The sequence below is a fragment of the Planococcus citri genome, chromosome 3 (genome assembly GCF_950023065.1).
Source record: "Planococcus citri chromosome 3, ihPlaCitr1.1, whole genome shotgun sequence".
NCBI lineage: Eukaryota > Metazoa > Arthropoda > Insecta > Hemiptera > Pseudococcidae > Planococcus > Planococcus citri.
Window position 1 is genome coordinate 5,683,783 of NC_088679.1, and position 24,212 is coordinate 5,707,994.

Here is a 24,212-nt window from a genome sequence, read left to right on the forward strand (position 1 = left end):
GTGAAGCGACGAAAAGAGGGATGAAGGGGGAATTTTGTGTTCCAATTTTTATGTGATATGTTGAAAATTCGTATAATTCAAGAATTTTGTCAAAATGAAAACCATATTTCACTCATCATTTTTGCTTATTTCGTCATCTCAATGACCTTTGTTTACTTCTAATATATAGGTAACTGAAAATCCATAGAAAATAATTCGGCCTCATTAGGCTCAAGAACTGAAGAGGAGGTGGTGTTAATCGTCTGAAAAATGTTGAAAATGGCGAAAATTCGTCGATTCAGAAACTCGAAGGTACAGAAACTAGAAAAATACATTGCGATAATAAGAACCATTTTAGACAATAATTTTGGTCTTGAAAATTCTCATTTATGAGGGTTCATGTGCTCTTAAGTTTTTCGTTCATTGAAAAATATTCAAATCGTTCCTCAAGCGATCCTTTTACCGCTAATATGACTTCAATTTCACGAGCTCCGGCTGTTCCTGTGAAAAAAAGGGGATTTCATTGGAATAAAGGGTTAAAAACAAATTGTAAATATTCCTAAGCAGTTGGGATTTTTGGCCCTGAAGTCGATTTTGAATTATGAAACATATGTTAAGGTAGGTATTAAGATGAAATTTTACCATGAAAATGTACGTGGGTACTCTAGTTTTGACTCCTTTCTCTCGCCCCCTTTCTAAACACAGATTCGAAACAGTTTTGGGTAATTTTGAGCGATTATTCTGAAGCCTTCACCTATAATATAACTTCTTTGGAATTACAATTCCCAATCCGAATTTCTTGGAATTAGCTAAAATATGAATTGATAATTCTGGAAATATTTTAACCAGCAGTTAGCCGCTTTGCTTGGGTACTCAATTTCTAACAGTCATTTGAACTGTTCTATTCGTTAATGAGAGGGGGAAAAATACAATAATCAAATCGGAATGGAAAGTTCTTGCTCCGACAGTGGTGATTTTAAAAGAAAACTTCTACAAAACTCTTAAAAGATAAAAGTACAGAAATGGTCTTTTTTCAAGTTTGAGAACATGCTCTTTTTGTTTCAAAATTTTTTTTTTGTCAAACTTACTTCATAAGGTTTTGTTTTTTTTTGTTTTCCTTTTTTGTCAAATTTGCTCAAGTCAAATGAGTGTAAATTTTTGAAGAAGTTGTCAAAATGTGTAAATTTTTGAAAAAAGTTGTCAAAATGCGTAAATTTTTGAAAAAGTTGTCAAACCGTCTAAATTTTTGAAAAAAGTTGTCAAAAAGCGTTAATTTTTGAAAAAAGTTGTCAGAATGTGTCAATTTTTAAAAAACTGGGAAAAAAAGGTGTCAAAGAGTAAATTTTTGGAAAACTTGTCAAAATGTGTCAATTTTTGAAAAAGTGGACAAAAAGTCTAAATTTTAAAAAAAATATTGTCAAAAAGCATGATTTTTTTTTAAAGTCGTTGAAATGTGTAAATTTTTGGAAAAGTTGTCAAAGTGTGTCAACTTTTAAAGAAGTGGTCAAATAGTGTCAATTTTTTAAAAAGTTGTCGAAATGTGTAAATTTTTGAAAAAGTGTCAAATTTTGAAAAAGTTGCTAAAAGCGTAAATTTTTGAAAAAAGTTGCCAAAGCGTGTAAATTTTTGAAAAGTGGTCAAAAAGTGTCATTTTTAGAAAAAAATAGTATGTCAAAAAGCGTAAATTTTTAGAAAAGTTTTCAAAATGTGTCAATTTTTGAAAAAGTTGTCAAAATGTGTAAATTTTTGAAAACAGTTGTCAGAATGTGCCAATTTTTAAAGAAGTGGTAAAAAAGGTGTCTAAGCGTAAATTTTTGGAAAATTTGTCAAAATGTGTCAATTTCCGAAAAAGTGGTCAAAAAGTGCAATTTTTTAAAAAATATGTCAAAAAGCAAAAATTTTTGAAAAAGTTGTCAAGACATCTAAATTTTTGAAAAGGTGTCAAATTTTAAAGAGTTGCCTAAAGGCGTAAATTTTTGAAAAAAGTTGTCAAAATGTGTAAATCTTTGAAAGGTGGTCAAAAAGTGTCAATTTTTTGAAAAATATGTTAAAATGAGTCAATTTTTGAAGAAGTGGCCTGAAACTGTCAATTTTTCAAAAAGTTGTCAAAAAAGTGTTAACTTTTGAAAAATGTAGTCAAAAAGTGTCAAATTTCTAAAAAGTTGTCAAAAAGCGTAAATTTTTGAAAAAATTTATTAAAAGGTTTAAATCTTTGAAAAAGTGGTCAAAAAGTGTCAATTTTTTTAAAAATATGTCAAAAAGCGTACATTTTTGGAAAAGTTGTCAAAATGTGTCAATTTTTGAAGAATTGGTCAAAAACTGTCAATATTTTAAAAAGTTGTCAAAAAGTGTCAATTTCTTAAAAAGTTGTCGGTAAGTGTCAATTTTTAAAAATTGTCAGAAAGTGTCAAATTTTTAAAAAAAAGGTTGTCAAGATGTGTAAATTTTTGAAAAAGTGGTCAAAATTTGTCAATTTTATCAAAAAGTGGTCAAAAAGTGTCATTTTTTTTAAAAAGTTGTCAAAACGTGTAATTTGGGGGGGGAGGAAATGCCAAAAAGCGTATATTTTTGGTATCATAGTCAAGAAGTGTCCATTTTTGGCACAGTTGTCAAAAAGTGTCCATTATTGGTAAAATTGTCAAAAAGAACCAATTTTTGCATATAAATTGTAAAACAGTCCAGTCAAAAAATAATTCCCATTTTTTGTAATATTGTCTGAGGGTGTAAATTTTTGGTGTGTCACGTTTGTTTTCTCGTCAAAGTTCTCAGGAAGTACGAATATTTTATAATCAAATGATTGTTAACTTTTTCCAAATTTTTAAAGAAATTTACGTTTGCTACTTTTTGCCAAACATTCAAAAAGCATCGATTTTTGTTTTAAAGTTTACCAAAAAGTGCTATTTTTTTTTACAAAATTGCTTTAAAGCTTCTTTTTGTTTGGTCGAATTTAATTTATTTCATTTTTTTATCGTAATTCTTTTGTTCATCAAAGTACCCAGGCCACGTATGATTTTGAAATAATTTTTTGAAAATTAGATTATGAGTTCGTGATGGTGATGGTTGATTATTGATCTGAGGTATTAAAAACTCATTATGGTTCATTTTTCTTGCCCTTTGTTACGAAATGGAAGACTTTTTTTGATGAGGTGTCATTTTCCCATGATTTTATCCGAGAAGAGTGCATCTCGAAAAGCACTGCAATGAATTTCGATGACGATGGGTACCGAATAAGTCACCATACATATGATATTGTTGATACCTTATTCTACCCATACTTATACCTATCGGTCATCAGGAATTTTTTTTCAATCTTAATTAATTCGACGTATCTCGGATAATTATCTTTTCAGTTATCACTTTCACTACACTATAGCTGCGTTGTTAAGAAGACAATTAACGGTGAACCTATTGCCGCAGCAGCCAGGAACGTCGGTATTACCGACGAAGAAAAATTTATCGCCTAAGGTAGTGTGTACAGTGTGCAGAAAAATTGATTAAATATATTACACTCGCCATCAAGCATAGCGCTGGTGGTACGAGTATAGTCGAGTACATGGTGTGCAAAGAAAAACGGTTCGCGAAAAACTTCATCATCATGCGTCAATGAATGTACTCTTCTTCTCCTCATCTCCACCATCATGGTCGAAAAAAATATTCGTGTGGATACATATTAGCCTATTTGAAATTGCAATGAGTCACGTGTTACTATCGTGTGCTGCGAACTTTCTCCGGCCATTTATAATACAAATAAAATTACATTAATCCATTACAAAATCATTCGGTCATTGTTGTTGTTTACGTTTAATTTCGTTCCACTATATAGCTATAGCTATAGTATCAGTACGTCTACGTAGGTATATCTGATCCGATTCAAGTACCAGACTAAATTAGGCTCGCTATTTATTAGCATAATTAATCGGTCGTCGTCGTCGTCGTATTCGATGAACAATTTTTTGACGTCGATTTTTATACGCAGATTATAGTGTCGATTTTTATACGCAGATTATAGTCAAAGACTCGTGCTAGCCACCTACAGAGTGATGTACGTAGACGTACTTAGTATGTATCTTATACCTACAGTGTGAGGACATTGATTATGTAACACCATATGTGTGTGACGTGTGCTTGGAATAATTATTTTTTTTGCTTTCTTCCATTTATTTTTATAAATGTTTTTCAGTGAGAAAATATTTCACATTATGAGAAATGGGAATGAGCGAGATGAAAACCATTGATACCTGCACAATTTATTTAAATATTTGTTGTAGGGGCTCCAAGACGAAAACTTTCAATACAATAGTCTCTCGAAAAGAGGCCATTTCCCTACCCCGAAAAAATGAAAAAAATTTTGAGACCGAATCACAAAATCGATCCAGGGTTGGTTTGTCGTTTTTCATTGTCATTGTTACATTATGACGATTAGACCACCTTTTACTTTGTGGAAGACTCGTGTATCCGACGATGAGGTGACCAACGAGCCACGAGATGCATTTACATAATACACCTATACCGCATTTCACATTGAACGTGAATATCGAGCCGAAGATGGAGAAAAAAAATCTCAAATGCAGCGAGTATTATTTAATATTATCTGGTAACTCGTGTAGGTACAATTTATAATACTTGTACGTACGCATATAAAGAGGCGGTATCGAAAACGTAATAGATAAACTAGTTTTGTACATATATTTAGTATGTATTAAGAGAAGAAATTATATTATTAAAGAGAAGGTGGTATTTTCGGTAGGTATTGGAGAAATTTATACGTATCAAGGCGCATTTTTTTTTTCTTTTTCGAAAACACCTCCGTTCTAATATGTATAAGTTTATTAACCTATGACCTAGTCTCTTGATTGATGATAATTGTTGCCGGTATACTCGTCTACGTATTACCCTTGAACTTCCTCGATAATCAAGAAGAATGTCCGTAAAGACGTTTTTAATGTCAAGGACGTCTTGTACAACTAACACATAAACTTTACTCACCTTATGTAGCACTGCGCTGAGCTGCGCTGCGTTTTATAAGAACGGCCGACCGACCGGTATCTTCTTCAGTGTAATATGTAATCACCTGTATAAATGGTAATTTTCAGAATATATACCTAGCTGCGTTTTTTTTTTAAGGTTTAATCTTCATTCTATTATTTTCTCTCTCTCGATGGTACGTACTCGTCGTCGAAGTCGAAGAAGAAGGTGATACCTTTATACGACATAGAAAGAAGAAATTGTTCACAGAAGTATCGGGTATCGGGTGACTGGGTGACTGGGTAATTGGGATTCACGATGGAATGTGTTTTTTAATTGTATTTTGATTTTTCTCATCTTTTTATTGGTTTGGTTTCAGGTAAATATAGGTAACAGTGGTGGTGATTGCTGACGAAGATGGTTTGGGTGTCCGGACTGCGCAGTAGGTAATTGGTCGGAGGTTGAAACTTGGCTCGTGGGTCTTGGAGATTTGGATCCTGGTTGATTTCGATTCTTAGAAGTACGAGTAAGATGAACGAAGTAAAAAATCAATTATTGTGGGTATGTTTAATTGCATGGTTGATCAATTTTGAGTTATGGTGCGATTTCTAATGTTGAAGGGAGTGGAATTTCAGAATTCAATGTTGTCGGTTGTTTAGAAAAGGGTGGTTGGGTTTGTTGCCAGTTTTGGGTTGGAATGCAGAATTTTTGGGATTGAGATCTCATCCGTCTTTTAAATTAGAAAACTGTTATTTTTCGTTGAAAATTAAAAATTTTTTTTGGGTTGAAAAAATCAAGTATTTTTGTAGCAACAAAGTTTTTCTGTTGTTTATGCACTCTCTGGAAAATATTGAAAGCTCACTGGAGGCTCCAAAATGGTGTACCTAATTGCGAGTTTTTTTCATTGGAAGGTGCACTAAAATCAAGAAAATCGAGTATGGCGTGGCACTGACGAAAGATGAGTTTGCAAGAGCTATTCTTACTATTAGAAGATCGAGTTTTATGCTTGGGGAAAGAAAATTTCAAAAATATCAAAAAAATTGCTATAGAAACAGAAAAAAAAGAAATTTAACTAAAAAAAAAACTTCAAACCACTTTTGTAAACGTACAGGACTTTTTGGCTTGAAACAAAAAGAGGAAATTTTAGCCAGGCAAGGCAAAAATCAATGCTTTTTGGACGTTTTGGCAAAAAAAAAAAAGAAAACATAAATTTTTCAGCAATTTCGACAAAAATTACCTTCATTTCATTATTTCATCAGAAAAATTTGTACTTCCTGAGAACTTTGACAAAATAACGTTACAACTGTTTTGACAAATAACGGGAATTTTTTGACAATTTTGGCAAAAACAGGATTTTGTGGACAATCTTGGCAAGAATAAGATTGTTTAACGATTTAAGCAAAATTTGGTTCTTTTTGACAATTTTACCAATGGTGGTCCTTTTTTTGACAATTTGTACAAAAATAACACATTTCTTGAGTATTTTTGTCAGGATAACGAACAAATTACCGAAGAAAAACAAATTCGTAATAATTAATCGTTTTTCATTTATTCAATAACGAAGAAAAACGTAAATAAAAATTTCATAAATGAGTTGTTGAACTCAGAATTAACGAGCGTAAAAATCTAAGACGCTACATATAAGTCGAAGTATAAAAACAATATGATCGCGTCGAGATATAAAACTAAGGTTTAAAGAACAAAAATCCCTTAAAAATACAGAACCAGCAATTTTTCTTTCAATTTAAAATTGCTGAGTTTTAGATTGACGCAGCCAGAAATAAATCGAACTTTATTCGCGACAAATTTTGAAAAAATCTTAACATCCCCCCACAAAATTTAGTCGCGAAAAATCTAACAAATGGCGTAGGTAACGGATAAAAATAAACGTAAACATTGATAACAAAATCAAAATCAAGAATGACACGCAAATTTCTACAAAATACAAATAATCGTAATTCTGTCGTTTTAAAATAATACAAATATGCATAACCGAATAAACCAAATTTTGTAAGTATTGAATGTGTCATATCAAAACAGAAAATCGAAAATAAATCGTTCGATAGATTCAAAACTTCAAGATGTTTTAAATTATCAACTGAATCGTTGAACCCGAAAATATACCAAAGAAAACTTTCAGACGAAACATACTCGTACCATCGATCAATGAATAAATTATCGACTAAATGAGTATCACCATTACTCCAAACAAATCCGATTAATATTTCACATTTTAGACCCTCAAAACGATCATTGATATGGAAAATAAAAAATTTAGCGAGTGAAAATTTACAGAAATAATCTTTTATCGCCTTGACGTAATCATATTCGTTTTCACTCAACTTTGATTCAAACAATTCAGTTGTTCCAAAATTATCGATTTCTTTTATCAGAAAGTCACTGATTGAAGATTTTGAAAAAGAAGCATCCTTCATCAAAATTTTAGCGTTATTCGCAACAATGTAATCGATACCGCTCGAATCGTTCAACATTCTATCAAATGTAAGTTTGCTCATTCTATTTTTAACCGTTTTTGCGTTCGTCAAATCGTATTTATTTACACTCATTATCCACTTGACGTATATTTTCGACACCGAATTACTAATACCAAAATCATTTTTTAGATTAGGGAACTTATTGATAATCAAAGAATGAACCAAAATCTTCAATCTCGAATCACTCAAAAATACAGCACCGTCACACAAATCAACGAAATCGTAAACTTCATCGCAAGAATCTCCAAACGTACCTCTGCTCGAATTATGTACATAAAATTTTAAACCATCACCACACGAATCGCTCGTACATTCATAAATTAAATCACCACCTACCTCATCAACTATTTTACTTACCGAATTCACGACTTCAAAAGCGACATCAAAACAATCAAAACAAACATAAACTTTCCCCCCTTCGATGGAGCTTTCTTCTATGTTTTCAGAACCAGAATCACTAGAAACATCAGACATTGAACCACTTTTATTCATTTTAATTTCGTTAAACCCATTTGAAGCGTAAGCAACATCGGATACTGAATTAATTGTAATACTTTTATTTTCGCCAAAAACCTTGTTTATTGCTTCACTCGTACCACCACCAAAATCTCCATAAACTGCAATACCGTACCTTAAATCGCAAACATCAAACAACAATTTTACCAAATCATGCTCTTCACAAACGTCAAACCTGTACACAACAGTCAAATCAAAAATGCACCTTTCTCTGATGAAAACCCTCTCTGTAACATGAGCCCAATCAAACAAGACAACATCGCAATCAATTAAAAAATTAAAATTCACGTAATTTTTAATTTTAATTCCACCATTCATCCATACGTTCTCGAAATTTTTCACAGCCGTCGTTAACATAAAATTTGTTCCACCACTTTTCAAACCGCCAACGAAATCGTCATTATTACCAAAAAAATTCTCGCATTTTAACCTAATCCTACTTTTATTTATCCTTGAACCCAAAGTTTCAAAATCGAAATTTTCATCATGAAGGAGATGGCGATTTTCAAATTCTCTTACCAAACAATTTCCCGGAACAAATGTACCATCATCAAATCGCTCTCCTGAAACATTTACACCACGATTTCCAGAACAAAAGGACACTGAAAAATTTAAATCAGCAACCAAGATATCATCATTATACGATTCTATTATCGAATTCGATTCGCGACTATTTAAACGGGGATATTTTTCATCAAAACCGACCAAAATGACATCTCGAACCAAAATAACGTTTATCAACGCAAAATCAAGCTTTTCAAAAGAATGTTTACCATCGAAAACATTCAGTAATAAATTTCCGAAAATCAAAATACATTTTTCACCAACGATTACTTCAAATAAATGTTCTAATTTTTTCCTTGTTTTCCAGAAACGATCGACAGGAGTTTTAACAAGATTTAAAATCAACGAAACGTTTGGGAACTGAGAAAAACTGCAGTTAACTACCGAAATATCACAAATTTTCGAGAATATTACAGAATTCAATTCTGCGTTTACATCGTTTTTTCTAACCATTGGAACAGTTTTTGAATTTTTATCAAACAAATTAATTACAAAATTACGTTTCCGAAATTCACACGTATCATTCGGGGGTAAAAAATCGAAAAATTCACTTTCGTTTTTAGCGTGAAAATTACTGTTACGATCTCGATTAAAATAATTACCATTCATTTCTGGATTACAAATTCGAAAATTAACCGTATTCACTGTTTTGGTAGTACCAAGATCATCGTCGATGGACCCAAAATTTACTTTTTCGCAGTACCAAAAATCAAAACCAAAAACCGAATCGCCGTCGCCGTCTCTACACTCGCAGCTTTCACCACATACATTGTCGAAATTATCATTACCATCGTCGCTAATTTTACAATCGTCATGCAAATAGCCATTCTCGTTGTTCGAATCGTTTCTCAAATTGTCGTTTTCGTTCAAAATTACGCTACGTGCTGGATATTCGTCATCGTGAACCGAATTACCGCTATCGTTTATACCGTTCGATTTTTCGTTTTCTACTGAAAATTTGTCATCGTGAACCAAATAACAGCTATTTTCCTTAGGATATTCGTCATCGTGAACCGAAATATCACAGGAACTTTCGTTGTTGCTAGCCAATTCATTAACGCTTTTGAGATCGCCGCAGCCCGCGTCCGAGCTCGTCATCTCACTAAAAACAGAAAAATCATTACCAACATCGAAGAAATTGTTGCATTCAAGGGCCGTGTCGATACTTTCGCCTTCTTTAGTATGAAAACCAAAATGACTTCGAGTATCTCCGATTAAACTCGAAAACCAAGCTCCTGCCACCATGTCAGGATAACGAACAAATTACCGAAGAAAAACAAATTCGTAATAATTAATCGTTTTTCATTTATTCAATAACGAAGAAAAACGTAAATAAAAATTTCATAAATGAGTTGTTGAACTCAGAATTAACGAGCGTAAAAATCTAAGACGCTACATATAAGTCGAAGTATAAAAACAATATGATCGCGTCGAGATATAAAACTAAGGTTTAAAGAACAAAAATCCCTTAAAAATACAGAACCAGCAATTTTTCTTTCAATTTAAAATTGCTGAGTTTTAGATTGACGCAGCCAGAAATAAATCGAACTTTATTCGCGACAAATTTTGAAAAAATCTTAACAATTTTGCCTAAAATTGACCCTTTTTTACACTTTTTCCAAAATGTCTAAAAATGAACTATTTTTGACTTGAGCAAATTTGGCAAAAAAAAAAAAAGGAAAAAAACAAAACCTCACAGAGCAAGTTTGGCCAAAAAAAAAACAAAAAAAAAAGACAGGACATTTGTTCGACAATTTTGGAACAAAAAGAGGACTTTCAAATAGATAGAGTAAGTGGGGGCAAGAGTGCGCAGCGGGGTAAGAGTCCTAATTTGAATTTCTCATATTTGGCTACACTGAAAAATTTTAATTTTTTTAGTCACGCGTGCCTTTAGGAAAATTTAGTCACCATACAAAAATTGGCAACCCTGCGACATGTTTAAGTAGTAAAAATATCGGTTTTTAATTTTTCACTGTTTTCCACTGTAATTTTTACGTCTTCTTATTTAGCATGTCAAGCTGTGATGAGTGATTTTTGAAACTATTTGAATGATCATTTGTCAAGACCATGAGTTAAGGTACCCTTTTCAAACGTAGAAATAATAAATATCTTTATAAATATTTGAATAATATGTAAAAACAATAAAAACACCTGGTTGGGGCAAGAATCCTACAATATTTTATCACTACGTATTCTAAAGATAAGATCTCAATTTTGGATAATAATTTGTTTTATTTTTTATTTTTAGGGATTATGTTGGAAAAATGGATCAAAAGATCATGCCGGAGAGCGTACTAAAAATTTTGAGAATCGAATCTTGATATTTATTATGTAGGACTCTTTCCCGACCCCCGTAGTACTCTTACCTCACCCGGTGGGGTAAGAGTACTATTTTGACACTTCGTCTTTAAACGTTAATAACTCCAAATATTGACGACTTTTTTTTTTTTTTTTTCAATAAAAACTTGTAGCTAAAGGTTCCCAGATTGTATAAATATACTTACCCTTCCCCTAGACAAATTTACAGCCGAATAATAGCGTTTCAAACACTAACTGCGGACTCTTGCCTCTACCTACTCCAAGACAAAAATCAATTCTTTTTAGTTTGGTTTTTCCAGAGCAATTTGAAATTTTTGGAAGAATTTAAAAACTCACTGAAGGCTTTGGGAATCGAAAAAAGGGAAAAGAGGTTAAGATGAAGTAATTATTCGCTCTAGTTCACATTATTCGAACGTGAAAGTTGAAAAATCTTCATAAAAACGGTTTTTTGGAATTTTTTAAACTTTCAAAAAATTGGTCAAAAATTCAAAAATCAACTTCAGCATTTGAAATTTATGGTTACGAAGGTTTCAGATCATGCTGTTTTGATTTAGATTTTTGAAATGTATGTACTAAGCTGGATCGGAACAGCATTTTTGAAAATTTTTGAAAATTAAATTTGAGCCAGAAATGGGGGGGGGGATTTAAATTTTAGCAAATTAATCTAGAGAGCTGAAATTTAGAATAAACTCTATTTTCGACCCTCCAAATCGATTGGAAACGGTTTCAAGCAGTTTTGAGCAGTTCTGGAGCCTCCTTCGAATTTTAGAAAGTTTAAATTTCTAAAAAAATGTACAAAATAAAGTTGAAGGTTTCTTTATAACCTATTTTCAACATGATGGGTCGACAGAAAGTTGTTTCAGACCGTTCTGGATCCTCCAGCGCCTTCCTGGAAATTCCAAAAAAACTTGCGGGGTCTCGGAAACGCCTCAAAACCACCTACAGTCAAAAATAGTTGTGAAAACTTCTGCATTTGAAAAGACAAAGAAACGCTGAATTTTTTAAATGTCAATGAAATAGCTGAACAAGACGTGATTTTGAACTGGAACACGCCGACTCTGGAAAAATGGTGGGTAATCGGTCAAGTGAGTCGCTAAAAAGGATGAATCGCGAGTATATGCAGTAAAATTGATTTGGTCTAAAGTACCTATTTTATGTTTTTTTTTTTTTTTTTTGAAAAACTGGAATTTCCAAAATGTCGCCGAAAGCTCCAGAACGGTATAAAACCACTTTCAATCGACTCAGTATGTCGAAATTATTGTTGTAGGACATTGGACATGGAGTGAATTTCAGCTTCCCAACTCATTTGGTGAAATTTCGTAAAAATTTCCATTTTCGAGAATCTCCTGCAGGTTCCAGAACTGTTCAAAATGGCACGAAACAATTTCCACTCACTTATTGAACGGGCTGAAAATGAAGTATATTTTCAGCTTTATAAATCAAAATTCAACCTCAGAGCCACCCACCCTCCCAAAAAAAAAACAGTGCTCGAAAGTCTGATTTAAAAAAAAAAAAAAAAAATCATTTATGGATCAATTTTGTGAAATTTTGATTTTCCTTCCATTTGTAAACCAAATTTGAATGTTCAGAAATTCACATAAAATCAAGAAGTACACTTCAGTGCCATGAAATTGTGGCTGGTGATATTTTTTTGCGTGCTTTTTCGATCTACTTTATTTCATCAGGTTGAAAAATGCATGTGTAGGTCGGAATGACTCTCTTGTTAGTAAATAAAAGTTGCTTTTTGGTTATTGATTAAACACTATGTAATTTTTGAAATTTCGTAATCAGTAAGACATCTCAATCGATGGAAAATTTTTTCACCCAAGCAAAGATAAATCAAAAGATTATTTAAGAAAAATTGCAAAGTTAAATTTTAGTTGCTGAATTTCATTTTTTGGTTTTTAAAGATTTGAAAAAAAATTATTCAAAGGTCCACGATGAGGGAAAAAACAAAATTTGATAAAAATGAGGCCAAAAGTTAGAATATGGGTTTACCTGGGTTTGCATTTGTTGAAAGAAATACGTTTCGAAAAATATGATACTTTTTTTTTTTTTTTTGATATCTTGAACGTCTTGTGCTCTTGTTTTTACGTTTTGTTTTCGTTAAAATAATTTTCAAAGAACAAGTTAACATGTTTAAAAATGAATTTGTCACGATAAGTACCTGTTTTGTCCAGAAATTGAACGAGTGATTTTCTTGGGATGATGATGGTTAGGTTGAGGAGAGGGAGGGCGGCGGAGATATCGAAAAAAAATGAATTTCGCAAATTGGGTTGCCACACTTTTTGACTTTTTTTTTTTTTGAACGTTTCGGAATATGGGAAAATAATTTTTCTAAAAAGTGAAGGTAAAGAAATCCGTTGATAGAGACTCCAAAATGAATCCAAACCACCAGCATTAGCAATCGATTTGAGCCCCCTTCTTCGCCTACGATATTGACCTACTGTCACGTGATGTGATTTCAACATTGACCATTTCAGTTCCTTCTTGAGTAAGGTAGTCAACCAAAATGTCACCAATGTTCCACACAAGACGTATAAGTTGCCTACATATTTATCATTGAGGAGCATCATAGTGAGCATTAATTCGATGAACCATCATCGTATGCTACAATAATTTCCATTGTGTTCATTTGTTCAGTTTAACCTCATTATTTATCTCACGCCAGGCATAGAATCTCTCGGAGAAAAACACTTCATACGCTCATGTACTAGTAATTGTCTAACTTTGAAATAGCAGGAACAGAAAATAATCTCGAACATTGATTGTAGAAGATTTTTAATTACTATACAAATCGCGTTGATTGATACGCGTGATTTATTTACGAATTGTTGTATTTATTTTCAATTCTTTATGTAAGCAATTATTAGAATTGATTTTGTACATGAGAAGTTGTATCATCGGCATATGAATGAATGATTAATGTGACGTCTTCATCAGTCAGTCTTTACGTCGTGTGTAATTAGATAATCGTCGATTACGGATAGAGATAAGTTTAAATGTCGCCAGCTTTTTCGCGATCATTGAGTGGCGGTTTGATGCCCAGCGTGCCCATGATGCCCATGATGCCCTATAAGAAACACGAGAAACGGAGTATTAGAAAATTTCACGTTGAAACAGAGCAACAAAATTATTAAAAAGACGATGCGAAGGGACAGAAAATTTAGAATTTGAAAATTTTGATCCAATGAATTGAATTTTTTGTTGGTACTAAAAAGAGAAAACCTGACGATAAATAAACGAAAAAAAAATAATAATCACGCTATGTACAAATAACTTATTATTTTCTTATCATTCTTTACATGACTATAAACTGTAACCTGCATCGCAAAAGAGAGCGAGCTTTTTTAAAATTTTTTTATCAAGCCGGAAGTTCGTATTCGTCGGCAGCCGGCGTTACATTGTAATATTCCTCGGAATAATGCTGCTGTTGTTGTTGTTGATGTTGTTGCTCTTGCATAGAACGTCTGCCGTGATGACCATGAGTAGGCACGTTTATCACTTCGTATGAACTGTGGCCACCGCCTTTCTTACCTAGTGATGCCAAAGCTGCCAGCATCAACGCCATTAAACTGGCCATTAGAGCTTTTCCGGCCATCGCCGCGATAGCTGCCATTTTCATTGCCATCATCGTACCCGCCATCATGGCTCCCATGGCGAGTAAACCGCCTCCTTTGTCCTTTTTTCCGCTGCCTCCTCGACCTGTAATGAAAAATTGTTCATTGGTGTTTATTAATTGAAAAATTGAAGCTTTTTTGAACTTGGGTTTTTGAAAATTTCGAACCTTACTTGGATAGTTTTATTTATTTTTTTAAATTTTTTAAACTTCGACACTTGATGAAATTTCAGGAGAAAAAAGGGATATTTGGCATAAGAAAATTTGAAAAAAATCACATGAATACACCTACACAATGAACTATTACTTATTATGATTTTTTTAAAAGTTTACTTCTGTTTTTTCATTATTTTCCAAAATTTTCTTGTGGAATGAACAAAATTGACTGAATTTTTGGCTATTTTCACGCTATTTTTCAAAGTTTAAGTTACATTTTTCACTTTTGATTTTTTAAAATCTGTTTTTGGATTTTTTGGATGTTTAGAATGGGAGAGTGAGGTGGTTTCACTTCGGATAAAAAAAAGGTTTGGAACTCGAATAATGTGTGAACTTCGTCAAGAACAAATTTGATTCTAAACACTCGATGATGCAACCAATTCTGTTTAATTACCAAAACTTTTCAAATAAAATTAAAAAATACCTACGATTTTAAACATTTTATTGCGAGAAATAATTCAAATTTGAGAAATAAAGGTTGAATAGAATGATTTTTTGGGCGGGGGGGGGGATAAAAGATACCGTAAGGAGCATGTTAAGTAAACAAATCCTTGACCAACAAACTCTCTATTACTGAGATTTTTTTGCTGAAAATGAAATATTTCACATGGGTTTTGTAACTGAAGAGTGATATTCCAAAACTCGCTTTGTCCATTTTCACAACTTTTCAGGAAAGAGGAAAAACAGTTTCCCTTTAAACGGGTAAATTGGCTTTTTAGGCGAGTTTAGCACTTCATTTGGGTGGATTTATGATGTAGGAGTGTAGGTATACATTTCATCCACTAAATACTGCTGAAAAAAATTTCAATAAAAATGGACAAAGCGCCTTTTGGAACATTATTTTTTTTTTAATTTTTAGTGAATTGGCTATTTAGGTGAGTTTAACACCTCATTTTGGTAGGTTGATGATGTAGGAATGTGAGTTAATACTTCATCTACCAGGTACTGCTGAAAACCCAACTTTGATAAAAATGGACAAAGCGAGTTTTGGAATATCACTCTTCAACTGTTTTTCAATAACTTTCGAAGGAATATATTTTTTCCAATTCAATGAATTGATCTACTTGCTGTTTTCAATTCCATGTGATCTATCACGTTTGAAATTATCAAAATCAATTTCAGCTTCGAAATTGATCATGATCTAAAATCGAATAATCGAACCTAAAAAACGATTCAATAGCGATTTTCGATTTCATGTGATCGGTCTTTATTCAAATAAAATAATTAGGTATTTTAGCCTTTAAAATAGATTAGGTATGAATGGAAAATCGATTATATTTGCGATTTTCAATTCCATATGATCGCTCAAGTGATCGATCTTATTCGTCGTCGTGTTTGCTTTGCAAAAATTACCAAAATTATTTATTTCATTTTTCAAAAATCGATCTTTAGATTTTTAGATCTTTTTAAATTCGTCAAACTTATATGACGACCATGTTTTATTTATTTATTTATTCATTTTTCAAAAATCGTTTTTTGAAAATTTATTTTCAGACTTTTTGAGATCTCGATAATTATGAATAATTAATCATTCAAAATTTGTCGTCGTGTTTGTTTTATAAAAATGACCAAAATTGTTTTTTCAAAAATTGATGTTTAGAAAATTGTTTGGTTTTTGATTTTGATAATAAAGAAATAATCGATCTTTTCAAGTTTGTCTTTGTTATTTTCTGATTAAAAATTATGAAAATTACAATTTCTGTTTTCAAAGATAAGATTGATTTTTAGATTTTTGATTTTGATCACGAATGTTCGATATTTTCAAAGCTTCTCGAGAGGTCTATCTAAAAATTTTTCATCAAAAAATTAATTTTTGATCCAATTTGTTCAATCTTTCTTGAATTTTTTCTGAAAATTTACTTTAGAACCACGAAGGCAGTTTTTCTCAATTCTACTCTCTCCAATTCTTACGTTAGTTTGTTCTGTGTTTGAATGATAAGAAAATTGATCGAATTAATTCTCGATAGATCGCGTATCATATTACATTTTAGGCCATTAGGCGGTATCTACGATGTACTTGACGTTGGCGTGATTGTTTTCCCAATTCCCAATATCATTTATCACGACTGTCATTTTTCATCTTCATGTGGTGGATCTACATAAGAGAAGAAGCGCACACAGCAAAACGCCTCACAGGGGCCCATTTCGAAAATTGTGATTTTCATCCGCCCCCTCCCCCTTCCGTTCTATAATGTCAAAAATTGGATTTTGAGGCAAATCATGAGAATAAGAAAAAAAACAAGTCGTTTTAAGATTTTTGGCGCAACAATAAATAGATTTTGTAGCAAAGTTGACAAAACCCCATTTTTTGAAAATTTTTTCAAGAATGGGTCTTCATTTACAATTTTACAAAAAAAAATGATTTTTTGGTATTTTAATGAAACATAAATTTTTTATTAGCAATGTTTTCGACAAAACTGGGTCCTTTTAAAAATGCATAAAAAAGTAAATTTTTTCGTAATTTTGATAGCTTTAGGTAGTAAAAATTAATTTTCTGCAATTTTGCAAACGAAGAAAACTTTTTGGCATTTTGATAAAAAAGCAAACATTTTTTGTGACTTTGAGTTTGACAAAAAAGGTAAAATTTTTTGATAATTCTGATTTCTGATATTTTTATTTATTTATTTTTTGAAATTTTGACACAATAGCAAATTTCTTATGTAGACAAAAAAAGTTGTTTTTCGCCAATTGTGGCCAAAGCAAGACTTTTTGGCAATTTTTGAGAAATATTTGGTAATTTTCACAAATGATTGTTGCTTTTTACAGTTTTTACAAAAAAGTAGAACTTTTTGCGATTTTTGCAAAAAAGTAAGATGTTTTTTAGTAGTTTTGATAGAAAAACATGACTTTTGTCTTTGTAAATTATTGTTACAAAAATAAGAACTGATTATTTGTGACAAAAAGCAAAACTTTCTGGAAATTTGACCAATAAAAGGTTTTTCTGCAATTTTAGCAATTTAGATGAGAAAGAACCAGTCAATTGTGCTTGCCAACATTCCATCACTTTTCGGTAATTTTTAGTAATTTTAATACGTTGTCTGAATGTAATTTTCAATGAATTTAATCTTCTTTGATAGTTTTACATCATTCCAACACGTTTGTAACACCCAAAAGTTTATTTTTATCATGCCAGGATCACCTTAATTTTCAATGTGGCTGTTTTTGGGGGTATTTAGATCCCCATATTTCAGTAAGGTAAACTACCAGTTATGGACCGGGGTACCGCAATTACGGATCTTTTTTTTGCGATGGCCTGACTAGTTCGCAACTTGTCGGATAGTAGTGCCAATTGCGGTATTGTGTTGCCTTGAGTGTAGCCAACCTAGAAATGCATGGTCTTTGGATGTTGGGTGATATCAGTGTGCTCAGCCTGTTTGTAATCAGAAAGTAACTTAAAAATTTTTACAGCTAAAATTTTGTTAAATTTGAATTCAATTACATCAATCCAACTAGTATATTCGACGAACATTTGGTTTCTATGTGTGAAGCTAAGTACCAAGAACTACTTTTTTACATGTTCAAACTTTTTTGCGGATTTTAGGTTTATATTAGGTGCTTTTTGGTAGAATGACAATGTTCAAACATGAAATCACTGTAATGTTTTCAAAATTGATGATTATAAGCCAAGTCTTATGTACATCCCGTACAACAATGACCTTGCTAATTTTGATGTGAAAGTCAACCCATCCACCTCCCTCACTTTTGGATGCCACATATCGATGTGAATTTTGACCCTGTGTCGAGCTAATTGTCGATGTAATTGTCGACTGATGTTGATCTGCATTTGTGTCGACAATTGGCTCAACACAGGGTCAAAATTCACATCAACATGGGGCATCCAAAAGTGAGGAATGTGGATGGATCGACATTCACATCAAAATTTATGTCGACCTCCTGCCTCGAAAAAATTATGAAATTTGAGTTTAAAAATTTTAAATTTCTTTTCCAAAAATGATTACCTCTGATGTTGCTATTGCTTGTGCTGAAAACTGCAACAATGCAAAGTCCACTTCCAAAGAAGTACAGACGAAAAGTCTGTATAATCAAAAAGTTGAACAGGAATTCCTTATATCAAAGATGGTGCAATACTTTATCTAAGAGTACTAAACTAATCCATTTTCATGTCGACATGTTGATGTTAATGTTGATGTGAAATTCGGCATCAACAAATACATCTACAACTCCAAACTGTGGAAAAGTGAATAATTTCATCAATGCCGTAAAAAATTTGTTTTCCTCATTGAACAAGATCATATTTTTGAATGTTCACTAAACTTTTAAACACTGAAACAGAAATTTTAATTCTGAAAAATTGGTCGACATAGTTGTAGATGTAAATTTGGAGCATCAAATTTTACATCTACATGTCGAGATGGCATGACGAGGTATCAGAAATAATGAGAAAATTTCAAAACTTTTCATTTACCTGGCTTTTGTACAGACAGAAGATTCCTACTGAATAATTAATTGGTCACTTTTCCATCATTATGTTGAAAAAAACATAGTCGATGTAAATGTCGATGTCGACAATTATTGTTGTGCGGGTATTTATGTTGCATACCACATATACTTTCATGTTACAGTGAATAAACATTTGAATTGTGAAATTCAGTTTTGGTCCATAATTGGGTTGATCAGAAATTGTTAGCTAATTTTTTTTCTCTATGAATTTTTTAATTTCAAAAGGGTTGTCAGGTAGGTACCAATTATGGACCCGTCCACAATTGGTAGTTTTTCAACTTCAATATTTGTGAACTTTGATGATGAAAATTTTCTAATGTGGTTCTCAGGGTACTATAACTGGTCTCAGAGTGAAAAAAATTAAACGCTTCCGTTCATATTTGCATGATCCGTAATTGGTACCTCCTCAAAAACTGTCTTGTTTCAGACCTTATTTCAAATAGGAATTAAGGAAATGAAGATTACTTTTTTTCAAAACTGAACACCTTGAAGTGAAAGAGAAAGCTTCAAGGATTATTATTATTATTTTTTAATATCAAAATTGGGTCATAAATGATGTCTTGGCGATTAATTGTAAAAAAGTGGTCCATAACTGGTAAATTATTTGTCACTTACCTTCTGTCTGGTTATTGTCGTCATTGCTCAAAAATCCAAAAACGTCGAACGTCGTAAACGGCACCTTGATGCTGACCGATCGACTGGCCAAAAAATCAAAAGCTCGACCGGCGATCAGATTATCCAACATTTGAGATCGGTTCTGCGGACTTTGGCTTTCGATATCCATCAGTAGATTCTTGCCAGTACGTTCCTCTATATGATAGTTATCGTTGGGAACCAGCGATAGGAAATTTGGTACGAGACTTATATCATTTTTGGACCTGTATATGGAATCAATACCGATCAACGAACGTTCTTTTAGGCAATCGAATAACGACACGTTGTACGATTTTCTATGACACATGTGAACAACTTTTTCAAAAACTGTCGCAATATCTGTCGAATTGACGTACGTTAAATTTACACTTAATGAACACAAACTGCATAATACTATAATCGAATAATAAAACGTGGAACGCGAATACGACGAGTGCAACATTTTCAGACTGTTTTGTACAGCCAACAGCTCCAAAGATGGTCTACGAAGATTTGCCTATACGTTTGTGGGATTTACGCTACGATTGATGGTATTTATATACGGAAGATGAGCATTTTCACTGCGCTTTTTTTTCTCCTCATATTTTGGTTTCGTCGGCGGTGGGTTTTGTTTAATGGATTATTTTGATTTGTAAAATATACTGCAGATACGAGTGGATTTGCAAATGTATTTTATCGCCACCGCTGATTGTGGTTTTTTCGACGTACGTGATCGTTGCTGGTCATCTCGATCGAATGGTCCATCGATCTAGAAATGTTTATTCTGGGTCAGTGAAGTGGACCATGGTTTGTTGAAACAAAAAAAAAAAAAAAAGTAAAAATAAACAAGCGAGGAGAGCAAAAAATACTTGGACGAAAAACCGACAAATGTCTCGAAAATTGTCGTATGGGTTTTAGGTACGCAGGGCTAGAGATACAAATACGTAGACGTACGTACATCTTGCCTGTATCTTATTTCTGCATCGTTTTTAGTCGCTTGACCAGCTCGAGAGGTGGTTTATGCGTCGTCGTCGTGTATACTGTTCAGAACGCAGCCATCAAAGAAAAGTGTAGGTAATCAACGAGGAGTACTTATTTTGGAATCATCAACGCGTAATCAAAACGAACAATCGGTCATTGAAGCGTTACACGCGTTTATAATACACGAGAAAAATGTACGTACTTGTACATACCTATACTGCCTGCCTACCTGTGTACTTGATGATGAAGGTTTATTGGTCGCAAGGTAATTAGACTCGTGTGCTGAAGCTGAAGAACGTTCTATGGATGTGAGGTATGCGTGATTGCGCGTATGGACTATATGGGTCCAATGTACTTACTTACTGAATGAGGATGTACTCGTACGTATAGGTACTCAAAGGTGATGAAGATGAAGAGTTTTCTTCCCATTAACCGATGGTTGTATTCTGAGACTGAGCTCAAAAATAATAAGAAGGTGTGATTTTCCAGGTTCGATTTTCCAACCATGCAGTTCCAATTTTTTTTCTTCTTTTTTTACTTCATATTATTATTATTATAGAGGAAGTATATTATATTTTACCAATCGATACATATTATTTGCTGGTTTATTTCCGACGACTCGACTTTGATGATGAGTTTTGTCACCGACGCGATGACCTACTTGTAAGTGTTTTACTTTTAGTTTTGCGGTATCGAATATTAGATATTTGGTGGGCACTTGGTAGACGATAGGTAAAGTATATCGAGTTTATTGGTTAGGTACTTCTTCGAGATGAGATCGATAATAATTTAAAATATGCTAATTTTAATGGGATTTTGTGATGAATTTTCGCGACCTGATGTGTCCCATGTTGAGATTTCTATTTTATCGAGATGAGTAGATATCTGCTATATAGATTTTGACGAGTGAATGTGGCTAGTCGTTTGTGTGCAGCGAATGAGAATTGGAGGAGAATGATTTTGTTATCGTTGTCTAATTTTTGTTGAAAACTACGATTTTGTGGGGTGCTTTGATTTTCGAGTCCAATTATCTTGAATACTGGATTCCAGAACACTTCAAGGGTGAAAAGTGCTCGTTTGAAAAAAACAATAAACATACTTGAAGGCTGCAAATTTTCGATGGATATTAGTTCTTTTTTTTTTGTCTGATGGAATTCATCCAGGTATCTTGCGAAGTGTATAAAAAAGTGTAAAAAAAAATGAACTGTGAAACTCTGAGCAATAACTTTTTTGAATTCATAAAAGAATTCCCCAATTTTTCGAACCAGTAAGCTTTGATATTCGTAATTAATTACTTTTCAACGAGCGTTTTCCACTTTGAAATGTGCGGGTCTGAAAAAAAATCAACTAAATCAATGAAAACTACCAAAAAATGAAAAAAATGTCTGCGAAATGTTGAGAAAATTGAATGAAACTTTCTTCGTTGTTGAAATGACTGGTTATAGTAAACTTGGATAAAACATTTAAATCATTTCCAATCAACAAAAGCTGATGAAAATCTTGTAAAATTTGGCAAAATTTCATTTTAAAAAAAAGTGTTAAGAACATGTTAAAGTGCTATAAAAACACCTCTAAAAGCATCAGAATCAATATAAATTACTAAAAAATGAAAAATTTCAGACAAAATTTATCGAAAATTGTACATATAAAACATTGCTGAAATGATTTAAAAACCTGAAACAAATATGAAAGATGAAAGCATTAAAAACGGTGTTAATTACGAATTTGAATGAAAACTCGTGAAAAAGCCTTCCTCCCATGACCTTGGTCTACCTCGATGATCCATCGGTCTTCATACCTTTGAGCTAACGAAAGAAAAAGAATGGATTTTCAATTTTCTTTTTGTTGGTTTGGATGCGTAGGATATCTTGATTTTAGAGTGACCTACCTCTGTGAATTTTTTCCAGATTCAAGGAATGTTTTTTTTTCTATTCGCTTCATTTTTTTCTTTTGTATGACCCAAAAATTTATCATTTTTTAAACAATAATTTGAAGACCAGCGTAAAGGTTTCTTTTCATAATGATAATTGAGTTATGATTAAAAAATGAAATAATTGAAAAACTCATTTTTTCCATCCTATAGAAAGTCGATCAAATATGTACTATGCATCCAGAATTCGTATTCAGCAAGTCGAGATGCGTTAAAATTCTATTACTTTGCGATCATTTTCCCCAATTTATTCAAAATTCGATTTCCAGTCTGAAGAAAAATTACGGAGAAGTCAGGGTGAAAAAATGGAATTAGGATTTATATTTTATAACCTAAAAAAATCATCGTGAAATTTGTGAAAATTCGAGCAATCAGACTCGCTAAATCTTGATATTATAGCGTTGAAAAAAATGTTGACCGAATGAGACTGGCCATTCCTTGGGACAGAAAGAACTTCCGACACGTTTTCAAAATTTCAAAAACGATTTTTAAGGCAAAAGAGCCAATTTGGTGTCATAAAAATTCAATTATTATTGAAAAATTTCCATTTTTATATCAGAATAATAATTCTAAATAATACTTTTTAAAGAAAAAACCCTCCCATCGTTCCCTAAGCTGTTTTGATTTCTTTGTGTGCAGCTCTTCAACTTTGGAAAAACGTATAAATAAGAAGCGAAATAAATAAAAGTCGATGAATTTTCTTTTTTTGTTAGAATTGACTTTTAAATGACGCAGTTTTCAGGAAAAAACCTTCCAAGCCCTTCGATCAATAAATAATAAATTGAGGTGTTTCGTGAATTTTCAATTTCTAGTCCGAATCTTTAGCAAAAACCTTTCAGTAAAACCCCTTCTCTCATCTGCTAATGCTATTGTAGTCCCCTTGTATGAAGCCACCCAATGTTGGAAAAAATGAAAAAAAAAAATGAATAAATCAAATTAAACTGTTTGAAAATTTCCCATTTTAATCCCACGATTTTTCTAAATAAGCATAACCACTTTTTGAAGAGAGAGCTCCCCCTCCCCAGTTTGGAAAAAAATATTACTAAAAAGTTCAATCTGTAAATTTTTTTGAAAAAGTTTCCATTTCTGTGTCAGAATTCCTGTAAATGGTCCGTTTTTCAAGGAAAAATCTCCCATGGTCTTCCAAGCAATATTGGTGGCCTTTAATAGAGTCTTCAAATTTGAGATAAATCAAAGAAAAAGAGAGAAATTGGAGTTTGTAAGTTTTTTTTAAAAACACATTTCATTTCTGGTCAGAATCCTTGATCTTTTTTAAGGGAGGAGGACATCAGAAATCTTTTTTTTTCTTCTAAATTCATGCAGTAAAAGTGCACTCAGTATTGACTTGAATCCTCTTCGGTCTCCCAAACAACGTTGATCCTCTTGTGTAAAGTCCCAAAAAATTAAAAAAAAACAATAATAATTAATAAATAATAGCATTTTTTAATGTTATTTTTTTTTATTGAGATGGTCATTTGAAAGATTCTTACCAGAAACTGATAAGTTCCATTTTTTTTTTTTTTTTTATAAACTT

General features: G+C 32.4%; 1 protein-coding gene and 1 long non-coding RNA gene across 2 annotated transcripts in view; one reads left to right on the forward strand and one right to left on the reverse strand.

Moving 5' to 3' along the window:
- The window catches only part of LOC135841868 (uncharacterized), a 312,604-nt gene that overhangs the window by 82,558 nt on the left and 205,834 nt on the right, over positions 1–24,212 (forward strand). The window lies entirely within an intron of this gene.
- LOC135840109 (uncharacterized) lies at positions 14,120–20,282 on the reverse strand. The gene is made up of 2 exons (XM_065356457.1): positions 19,750–20,282; positions 14,120–14,543 (listed from the first exon to the last, which is right to left on the reverse strand). Exons 1-2 carry the CDS (start codon positions 20,228–20,230, stop codon positions 14,203–14,205), a joined length of 822 nt encoding a protein of 273 aa, XP_065212529.1. The 5' UTR covers positions 20,231–20,282; the 3' UTR covers positions 14,120–14,202.

Coding starts and splice junctions, on each gene's coding strand:
- LOC135840109 (XM_065356457.1), bottom strand. CDS start 20,230: ATGTTGCACTCGTCGTATTCGCGTTCCACGTTTTATTATTCGATTATA. Junction 14,544..19,749: donor CGACAATAACCAGACAGAAG/GTAAGTGACAAA, acceptor TTTTCATTACAG/GTCGAGGAGGCAGCGGAAAA.